This window comes from Ursus americanus, chromosome 26 (genome assembly GCF_024610735.1).
Source record: "Ursus americanus isolate L20-20 chromosome 26, mUrsAme1.1.p, whole genome shotgun sequence".
NCBI lineage: Eukaryota > Metazoa > Chordata > Mammalia > Carnivora > Ursidae > Ursus > Ursus americanus.
The window spans coordinates 42,172,992-42,183,592 of NC_142152.1; the positions used below are offsets into that span (position 1 = coordinate 42,172,992).

A 10,601-nucleotide genomic window follows, 5' to 3' on the forward strand; every position below is an offset into this window, starting at 1 on the left:
CAGCCAAACTGGAGTCCGGAGAGGTGGAAGGAAGTTGGAAAAGAAGTCATTCTTGAAGCAAATGACACGTGTGAGCACAGTAGGAGAGGCCCAGGTCCCCGTGGGAGGGCCGGCTCACCCCAGCAAGGGAAATGGATCGGCCCAGTGGCCAGGGGATGGGAGGATGTCTTAGACAGCATGCCCACGGGCACGACGCAGGGACTGCGTGCTCCCTGCCGCAGGTCCCGCAAGGCCTCCCTGGGCCCCAGCTGCCTACACTCCCCACCTCGCTCACTGCTGCCAGCAGGCAAAAGGGCAGAAAGAAATACCTTAGAATTCTCCTGAAACAAGTTTCCAGTAAGTCCACATCACACTCATTCACTCGTTTCACAAAGGTTTATTGGGCTTCTGGGTGCTGGGAGCAGGGCCCTGTGCAGGACCCCAGCTGGGCCAACCTGGGGGGAGCAGGGCCCCAAGCAGTGAGCAGCGGCAGGGACAGAGACAGAAGTGAGGTGCACCCCTCCCGAGGCTCAGCAGAGGAGGAAGGCCAGGGTGGAGGACACAGGAGGGTGGGGAAGACAAGGGAGGTCCCAGCTCCGTCTGGGGGTGGGGCAAGCTGAGCACAGACAGAGGTGAAGGGGTGAAGTAGGAGGGGCAAGGAGAGCAACCAGGAGGGAGCATGACAGCACGTGGGAATTCCTGGAGGCCAATGGAAGGGGAGACGAAGGGTCAGTGGCCAAGGAGGGCTGGGACCCCCGCAGCCCAGTCACCATGAGGCTGGGCAAGGGCTCAGCCAGCACACGCCGCTAGTCCTCGGATGCTTCTGGCCAGGTGTGTGGGCTGGCCCACGTCCCCTGGGGCATTAGGAGCCCCTCCTGCCGCGTGGCCCAGCCTGCTCCCATGGGAAGTCTCAGCAGCCAGCTCCCTGGTCACTCAGAGTTGCTCACCAGGACAAAAGCAGAGGCTGTGCCAGTCCACCCACCAAGCCCCACACAGGGCACTGTGGGGGAGGGGTCAGAGCCTGGGCAAACCCCACCCCCCCGCCAGGCCCTCCCCTGCCTGGGGAGACAGCCCCGTGAGAATGGCCTGGGAAGCAAGAAGGCCACCCAACCCTCCCTTGGCTGAGCCAAGCCCTCATGGCCTGTCCCCTCCCCCCACCCCCTTTCGAGTTGCTCCTGGACACCAGATGGACCCAGTTCAACATGTCCTTCCTTTTCTTTCCCCCGCCCGCCCCCTGCTGGAGCTGTGAGAGGGCAGGCAAGAAGGGGGGCAGGCCGAGCCAGACCCGGAGGCTTGGGGAACAGCCCCAGCCCCAGCTCCAGCTCCAGCCCCAGCTCTGGTGACCCCAGCGCACAGCCTGCCAGGCCCACTGGGGCCAGGCCTCTGGGCCTTGGACCAAGACTCTCACTGCGGACCCCCGGGACAGGTCGGGACAGGATGAGCAGCGGGTAGGAAGGGCCAGGTCCAAGGCGAGCTGATGTTCCGCCCTGGGCAGCGCCGAGGAAGGTGGAGCAGGGACTCATGGGGAGGTGAGAGGATTTAGGAGAGGGAGAAGAGAGGGATGGAGTAAAAGTTGCCAAGCCTGGGCCTGGCTTCCAAAGGCCTGGACCTTGGATCTGTCCTCACCTGCACAAGCTGCTGTGGAAGCCAGATGGGCCTGAGCACCTTGTCCAATGTTCTGGAATCCTGACGTGTGAAGTAGAGCCTGTCAGCCCAAGAAACAGCCGGAGCCCCCAGAGCAGCGACAGCCCTAGGGGCAAGTGCTGCTCTCCTGAGCCTCCCTGGGGCTGGAGGGAGTGCGGGGTCAGGGTGGCTGGGAGCGCCAGCTGGCAGAGAAGACCAGAAGGACCCATGTCCCCTGTGCCCCAGACCACTCCTTCCACACACCCACAGTTCCAGCACCACCAGCACCGCCAGCACCGCCTACACCACCAGCACCACCACCAGATCCCAGGCAGCACAAAGGACTCTCCCAGACCAAAGTGGCTTCTTCATTTTCTGAAACTCAAATATGGGATGGGGGAGGCCTGCCCCATGGCCCTGTCCCAGCTTCTGCGTGGGTGCGGGCAAGGCACAGGTCCTAGAACGGCACCCCCCGGAGAAATCAAGGAATCAGGGCTCGAAAATTTCACCAACCAAAGTTGGCATTCCCCTTGTCCCTGCCCAAGAGGGCAACCCAGACCCCCAAACCTCCTCTCAGAGACTTGCCAAGCAGGAAGCTTCTCTCCCCACACCCCCCCCAAAAGGGGGAGCAAGACAAAGAAAGGAAACAATTTGCTAACTCAGAGGTGCCCTGGGGAAGGGGGGGCAGACAAGTGGGACCCGCCCCCCCAGACAGGTTTGGCGCAGGGAGAATTCCCTAACCCACCTGAACAGACCCCTACCCAGAGTGGTGAGGGGCAGTGCCTGGAGGCTGAGAAGAGCTGGGACCAGGCTGGCTTTCCTCCAGGTGTCGAGTTCCTGTGCTGTGCAGCCCCAACATCCCTGCTCCGACAGCAATCACCAGGCTGGGAGAGAGACAGGGGGCTCCATTCAAGTGCTCTCCACCTTCTGCTCTGGATCTTGACCTGCTGGAGCCATAGGTCCAGCGGGAAACTTGTGGGACAAAGGGTCCCACCAGGGCCGAGAAAACTGGAGGGGAGGACCTCCGCCCAAGGCGGGGCGTCTACCCCCGCGCCCGCGGGGTCCTGCTGGGTCCTGGGTGGGGGCTCCTTGCCCTGCAATTAACTTCTTCGGACTTGTTCCCTCACCGCCGCCGCCGCCGCCGCCGCCGCCGGGAGCGATTCGCCCTCGTCCTACCCAGCCCAGCGAGCGAGCTCCCACCTCCTCGGCCACCGGCGCGAGCGCTATCTCCGTCCCGGGAAGAAGTTAGGCGACTGGTCCCCGAGGCGCGCAGCGCACGGGACGCAGGAGGCGGTGGCCCCGGGACTCAGCCACCGCCGCCCCAGAGAAGTCCCCGCTACTGCGAGGGCGTACTGGGAGGCTCGACTCCCCAGACCGGGTACAAATCGCTTGCGACCGGGCCCAGGCCTCGCCTCGGAGGGCAAGACGGACCAAGGCGAAGCGGGCTTGCTCCCAGCTTCGGGGACCCCAGGTCAAGGCACTTCTCCGCCCCGCCGCCCCTGTGCGCGAGTAGCCGGCCCGGCGCCGGGCGCAGCGAGGAATCAGATGGTCTCTGACTCGGCGGCGGGGCCGACCAGGGCCCCACGGAGTTGGGGAGTTGCCCCGCACCCCTAAAAGCCTCAACACACATTCTCGGTTGAAAGTACGCACTTTACGCGTCCGGGCGCCTCCGCGGTGAGTGGAGCTGCGGCGCTCGGGGTCGGCGAAGGTGGCTCAGCTCGGGCGCTCCAGTCTCGACGTTCCCGGGGCAGAGAGCAACGTCCGGGGACGCACGGGACGGGTGCGCCCGGCGGCCGGGGCTGCGCCGGGCGAGGAGAGCGGCGAGAGGGGAGCGCTTCGGCGTTCAGGCAACAGCTACCCCTAGTGGGAGAGCCGCCGGGGCCGCCGCCGCCCCACGCCCGCTGCCCCGCGCCCCGCGCCCGCGGCGCCCCGCGCCCGAAGCGCTCCCGGGTCGGCTGGGGCGCAGGCACGGCGCTGCTTTCCCCGGCCCTCCCCGTCTCCGGCGCCAGGCGCTAACCGGCCCTCGGGCCCTGCCCTCCGCACCTCCCTGCTGCGCCCCGGAGGCCGCTGACCCGAGAACAGCAGCGCCGAACAGGGACAAGATGGGACGGGGCGGGCACCGCCGGGACAGCGCGCAGCGGCCCCGGGCAGCGGCGGGGGGCGCCGAGCGCAGTGTGCGTGGCGGGGCGGTGCGGGGGGCGGCCTTGTGCGAGGCGCGAGTGTGAGCGCGCGCGGGAGGCGAGCGGGCGGGCGGGCGGGCTCCGGGAGGCGAGCGGAGCCCGCGGGCGAACGGGGAAGGCGGCGGGGGCCCAAAGTTGCCTCCTCGCGGGTCCGCGTCCCCGGCGGGGCGGGAGCCGGGGCCAGCAAAGCGGCGGCCGCGGACCCGGGCTCCCGCGGCACCTGGGCAGCGGCCCCGCACGAGCAGCAGCGGCGGGGGCGGCGTTGGCGGCGGCGCGCGGGAAGCGAACCGGAGCTCCGGCGCGGCGCGGCGGCCGCCGGGGAGCTCCGCTCAGGTGCGCGGCGAGAGGGGCGCGGGCCGGAGGCGGGCCGCCAGGACCCAGGCCGCGCGCATCGCTCGCGCTAGCTGGAGCTAGAGGATCTCCCCGGCGGACGCCTGGGTCCCTGGTCCAGCTCCCCGTCCCGGGTGGCAGCAGCAACCGGGGCCCCCCGCCCCTGAGAGCGGGCTTCGGGGGCCCGGCCCCGCCCCCGCCGGCCCCTGGCCGGGCCGCCCCGCCCTCCGGCCGCCTGAGCCCGCCCCCGGCCCTTGATTTCTAAGGCATTGGCCGCGCCGCTGGGTGATCCCTCCGGGCTCAAGTTGCAAGGGGGCGGGCCCGGCCCGGAGGTGGAGTCTCCGGCCAATTGAAGCCTCGGCTATAAATCGAGCTCCCCGAACAGCCAAAGCCCAGATGCCTCGCCAGGCCGCCCCGCGGTTGGTGGTGGGAGAAGGTAGCGGGTCCCAGGGGGCTTCAGGGGCTGCAGCCACCATGCTCCGCTCCCTGCTGCTTCACTCCCTGAGGCTCTGCGCCCAGACGGCCTCGTGCCTCGTGCTCTTCCCGCGCTTCCTCGGCACGGCCTTCATGCTCTGGCTCCTCGACTTCCTGTGCATCCGCAAGCATTTCCTGGGCCGCCGCCGCCGGGGTCAGCCCGAACCTGCAGTGGAGCTCGACAGTGACGGCGAGGAGGTGCCCCCTGACGACCCGCCTGTCTGCGTGTCCGACGACAACCGCCTGTGCACCCTGGCGTCGCTGAAGGCCGTGTGGCACGGCCAGAAGTTGGATTTCTTCAAGCAGGCGCATGAGGGCGGTCCAGCGCCCAACTCCGAGGTGGTCCTGCCCAATGGCTTCCAGAACCAGCACATCCTTGACTACGCGAGAGGAAACCGCCCGCTGGTTCTCAATTTCGGCAGCTGCACCTGACCACCGTTCATGGCGCGCATGAGCGCCTTCCACCGCCTGGTCACCAAGTACCAGCGCGACGTCGACTTCCTCATCATCTACATCGAGGAAGCTCACCCCTCAGACGGCTGGGTCACCACAGACTCCCCCTACAGTATCCCACAGCACCGCAGCCTGGAGGACCGGGTCAGCGCGGCACAGGTACTGCAGCAAGGTGCGCCCAGCTGCTCTCTTGTCCTCGACACCATGGCCAACTCCAGCAGCTCGGCCTATGGGGCCTACTTCGAGCGCCTCTACGTCATCCAGAATGGCACCATTATGTACCAGGGCGGCCGTGGGCCCGACGGCTACCAGGTGTCTGAGCTGCGCACCTGGCTGGAGCGCTATCACGAGCAGCTGCACGGGGCTCAGCCACGACGAGTGTAAGCAATCATTTGACAGTTGACTGAACTTGGCGGGCGATGCCTTCGAGCCTTCGAAGCCCACGTGCAAATGCCCCCAAACAAGTCAGGTTTGCCGAGGGCCCAATGACACAGGTGTGCTGAGCCAGGGACCGCTGGCTGAGTCTGTGCCCTCAGCCAAGCCAACTGAAAATTCTCCCTCGCCTCCCCGGACTCTCGCTGTGACTGTCCCTCACCTGTACCTGCCTGGGTGGCTCAAAATCCCCTTCTGAGTGTGGATGCAACGCCACCCTTGCCTGGGTCCTCCCCTACCCCCACTTGTCCCCGAAGAGGCCCTTGCCTCTCTCACACCCCCTCCCCCGAGGGAAGAGCCAGTGTGCCTTCAGCCAGGCGCAGCGGCCCCTCGCACAGAGACTTTGGCGGCCCCGGTGCACCCTGAGCGCAGCTGGGTTCCAGCAGCGCCTGCCGCTTGCCCTAGTTGCCTGGGACCCACACCTGTCGTTCGCAGCGAGGGGATGCCCTGCTGCTTTTGTGTCTATTTCTTGTCCCTGAGTTGGGGATGGGGGGCTTGGGATGGGGAAGCGTGAACAGGGTTGTTTCCCCCCTTATTTTGGGTGCTCACAAGCCCCACTGCTGATGACGAGCTGTCTCTAACTGGTCTTGACCACGAGCTGGTTCTGAATTGCAGGGGGTCTTGCAGCAGCGCCCAAAACGAGAGAGGGAAAGTACTCTGGGTTTCTGTGAGGAAACCACCATAAAGGAGGTAAAAGAGGGTGGCTGGGGGTACTGTTTCCGGGCCAGAAGCCCGATTGAGAGGCACTGGCGAGGTTCGCAGCGCCCCAGGGAGAAGGAAGAGGCTGGCACTCCTGGGAAACGGAGTGTGGGTAGAGTAGTCCGCGGGAAGAGAGATAAGAGGAGAGCCTGGAGACCCCGAGTGAGGGGCCTCCTCGGCAGAGCTGCCGACTGTGGGGCCGGGAAGTGGGAGGCCCCTGATTCGAAGGCCATTTTTTAGTGTTTTGTTGGAAATACTCTCTGTATATAAACTTCTTTTACGCTACAATAATAAAAGCTTGAAGTAAACTGCTTCGGGTTGCCTTTGGTCCCTTTATTTATTTATTTATTTATTTATTTATTTATTTATTTATTTATCTTTGCTCTGAATAGCGGCAGGAATTAAACACAAATCTCTCGCTCGCGTCCCCATAGTGACCCTGGGGGGGAAGGGTGGGTGGAAGAAGCCGACGCTGGCAGGGGCGCAGGAGGGCAAGGAGTATGTAAAGGGGACGGTGCCCAAGGGTGTACACATGCACGCGCACACCCACGGTGGAGAATGTGGGGTCGGGAGAAAAACCGAGAAGCCAGGCCGGGCGGGGTTCTTGAAGGAGGCGGGAGAGGCAAGGGGGTCCTTACTTGCCGCCGCGCGCGCTTGCGCTCACGCACAATTAATTACAGCTGCCCCTGCAGCCGCCCGTCTAACTTCTCCGAGGGTCCGATGGTGTGGGGGAGGGGGCGATGTGGAGGATAAGGGGGCTATGGACCAGCTAGGAAGGCGCTCCGGACCGCCGCGGGCGCCTCCACACACCTGGCTCCTCCCTAGCCCCCTTCCCGCACCTGGCTCCTCCCTACCCCTTCCCGCACCTGGCTCCTCCTAGCCGGGTTCCCGCACCCGCCCCTCCCTAGCCCCCTTACCGCACCTGTAAAATTGTCTCCCCCTACCCTCCAATCCCCGCCTGGCTGCTGGGGTCCGCGGGAGGTGCGACTAGCAAAGCGCACGATGGCGGAGGGAGGGGAGACGGGGAAGGGAGGGCGGGCTTGCAGCGCCACCACTCCAGCAGCAACACCTAGTGCGGGGAGGGGGTGGAGCGGGGTGCGCCCCCCGCCCAGGACACCTCCTCGACCTGCCCCTCCTCCGCTTCCCCAAGTTCGAGCCAGACCTCACCACCACCACCTGCGACGCGCTCGGGGCTGGGTAGTGGAGAAGGGGAGCGAGATGGAGGAGCGGAGAGAGACCGGAAAGAGGGGGATGGCTGTTGCCGGGACAGGGGCTGGTGGGAAGGGGGCCATAGCGTTTGGCACCGTCCGCAGTCCAGCCGGGCGCTCCCGCGCAACCCCGGCCGTCACTCTGTCCCCTGCTGCTCTCTGGGGGAGGGCGAGGCTGGGAGCACAGCATTAGCGCGCCCCCCACCTCCCTCTGCTAGCGACACCTGGAGCGGAAGGGGGTGGGGGCAGAAGAAAGCGCTGGGGGGAGAGCCTGCATATCGCGAGTGGGGGAAGCGGGGCAGCCGAACTTCTCCCGCCGGGGACCCCAGGACTGTCCGGGTCGAGGGATGGAAGGAGAGAGTGTTAGTGAGCGCCTGGGTGTGAGCAGCGCGCACGTGAGAGGGGGTTCTGCAGGGGTGAGGGGGTGCAGCAGGCGAGTGGGAGAGAGGCCCCTGCTCCACCAACGCCTCCTCCAATTCCGCGCCCAGCCCCCACGCTGCTCCTCTGTGAAAAGTTTTTGGAACTGACACCTTGAGCTGGGATTTTTTTTTTTTGCTTTAAAAGTATTTAAATTGAAAAAATAACTTTTAAGAAAAAATTGGCACAGATGGTATTTCTGCATCTCCTCCCCTCCCCCCCCCCGCGCGCTGCTTCTCACCCCAAAACCCCCAGGAAGAATCCGGAGCCAGCCGCACACACGCGGCTGGGCGCCGGGGAGGGCCCGCCCCGAGCTCCTGCAGGCGCTGGCCCCGGTGGGGATTTGGTGGCCTGGAGGCAGCGGAGGGCGGCCCAGGAGCGCCGGCAGCCGCCGCGGGGCCCCACAGCCTGCCGAGGTCGCTCCTCGTCCGGCCCGCCGCTTGGGGGTCAGGCTGGACGCGCTGCGCGACCTCTCTTCCCCGCGGAGCCGGCTCCGCGCCACCCCCCTCCCGGCCTCGTCTGGCTTCCCGGACCGAAACTGCGAGCGCTGGGCGCTCGGACCTGCCGCTCCTGCCACTGCCCACGCGGCCGCCTGGCTCCCGGCTCCAGGGAGATTCCTGCACAACCCCCCCTTCTCTTCTTTCTCTTCTCCCTCCCACTCTCCCTTCCTTCCCTTCATCTTTCCCTTTCTCTCTTCCTTTTCCCTCGTTTCTTCCTTTCCTTTCTTCTCTTCTTCTCTCTCTTCCTTTAAAATCTCTCCTTCTTAAGAAAACAGTGCGTGCTCATCGAGGAAAACTCAGAAGAGTCAGAAGAAAATAAAACCAAACCAAGGTAACCTCAGGATGTGAGCACTTTCAAACATGCCTCTCCCTGTCCCCCCACATTTGTAAATATGTATTTTAATAACAAGAGCAGGATTATTGTAGCCTGACATTAATTTTTGACTCCTGGTACCCTCTTTCCGTGTCAATAAATAAGTCTCGAATGGCACCACTGCCACACCATTGAATGGACAGTCAGGGTGCTTCGGGTGTGAGGGATATTTCATTATTCTAAACAGAAACGCAGTGCGCAGCGTGTGCACACAGCCCCGCACCACTTTACCCCACCAGCACATTCCTTACAGGGGACATCGCTGGGTCAAAACACACACACATCTTTAAAGATGCCTGGTTTGCCAGATTTTGCTAAACTGCCTTCCAGAAAGTCTACTTGAGTTTGCTGTTTTGTGTCTTCCCAGTGCTGTCTCTTCTTTATTTTTAAGTGAAAAATATGAAGATAATACAAAAATCTATGCTCGGTAGTAAATTTTATATACAGAAGAAGGGGGAGGAGAAAGGACAAGCTTCACTTAGAGCAGGACTGTTCAAACTGCAAGTCAGGACCTAGCAGTAGGTCGTGAAATCAACTTACCAGATCAAGTCAAGCATTTTGTAAGAGCTGAGATAGAATAAATACAATGTAACTACCAGCAGACACTTCCCGGGGGTAATATCCTCTCCTGAAGTGGCTGTTTCAGGGGTATGTGTGTATTCAAGGTGGCTGATGTGAAATGCTGCTGAAGGATAGATCAAAAATGTTGGACGATGTTTGAAAGCCAACGCCTCAAAGTTGCCACGCATCGGGGCTAGCCCCTGTGAACTCTCGGGTGTGTTTGCTTCCAGATTCTACTTCGCCTACTGACAACAGTACATGAGTACATCCCCAGATATAGGTTCCATAATCAGGATCACGACGCACAGTGCTTGATGACCGCCCCTGCCACCCCCACACACCTTTCTCCTGCCAGTCCCTACCCGGCACCCTTTACCCATCCGTACATCTAGTCCAAGCAGCTAACTTACGCCAGATCCGTGGGATGCCTGAGCCCCTGCCCGCACCTCAGGAGACTCTGCCCTCAAGGAATGCTGGATCGGTGGGGAGGAGGGGCTGAGATAGCCACTGTTCTTATTGGTTCCTGGGGTTTTTAAAGATTTTTTTTATTCATTTGCGAGTGAGAGAGAGCATAAGGGAGGGGCAGAAGGTAAGGGAGAGAGAATCTTAAGCAGACTCTGCACTGAGCATGGAGCCCTGTGGGAGCTCAATCTCAAGACCCTGAGGTCACCACCTGAGCCAGGAACCAAAAGTCAAGGCTTAACTGACTGTGACACCCAGGTGCGCCATTGTTTTTATTGTTACCGTCACCGTCATCTCCTCGTTAGTGTCTCTGAGGCCCACCGTCAGCTTAGTAATGTGGTGCAGGGAGTGGGAGGAGGGGCATCACAAGAGACCACAGAGAGGGTCTCCTTTGCCCCTGGAGGCACAAGTGCCCATCTGGGAAGACACAGAGGGAAGGGCATCCTTGGTGCAAAGCCCGTGGAGGCCAAAAAGGGCAGGTTGTGTTCAGAAAGCAAGAAGCCCCCCGCTGCAGCTGTAAAGCAGAGGGGAGTGTGGTGGAGGAAGAGAGCCAGGGAGGAGGGTTGGGACCACCTTGGGAGCCTAGGCCACAGCTTAGGGTCTCTGCCGAGCCTCAGGCATGGGAGCCTCAGACGAGAGAGTGGGCAAGTCAGAGGGGGAGGGGAAGGAGCAGCAGATGCCCGGGGTCGGGGGTGGGCGGGCACGCCGTCCATCTGCCACTGACAGAGGGTACAGGTGTCCTTGCAGGAGTCAGCCTGCCATCTGCCCTTGACCCAGCAACTGTCCTCTGGGCATCTACCTGCAGGAGATAGACTATTGGGCACAGAGGGAGGGAGGTACCAGAGGACCATGGCCTCTGCCCTATACCAGGCGGACACCCCTCTGCAGAGAAGTGATGTCCCAAACCACA

At 63.0% G+C, this 10,601-nt stretch overlaps 1 protein-coding gene and 1 long non-coding RNA gene across 3 annotated transcripts; one reads left to right on the top strand and one right to left on the bottom strand.

Moving 5' to 3' along the window:
- Window positions 1-360: 360 nt before the first annotated feature.
- On the bottom strand, window positions 361-3,501 carry LOC123778169 (uncharacterized). Of its 2 annotated transcripts, XR_015721883.1 has the most exons (3): window positions 3,253-3,448; window positions 2,348-2,486; window positions 361-1,665 (listed from the first exon to the last, which is right to left on the bottom strand). It is a non-coding gene; the product is annotated as an uncharacterized LOC123778169 (long non-coding RNA). The 2 variants fall into 2 exon arrangements; XR_015721882.1 differs by having other exon boundaries at window positions 361-2,486; window positions 3,253-3,501.
- A 956-nt stretch (window positions 3,502-4,457) lies between these two features.
- On the top strand, window positions 4,458-6,489 carry DIO3 (iodothyronine deiodinase 3). The gene has a single exon (XM_045775403.2). It carries the CDS (start codon window positions 4,509-4,511, stop codon window positions 5,421-5,423), a length of 915 nt encoding a protein of 304 aa, XP_045631359.1. The 5' UTR covers window positions 4,458-4,508; the 3' UTR covers window positions 5,424-6,489.
- Window positions 6,490-10,601: the final 4,112 nt, after the last annotated feature.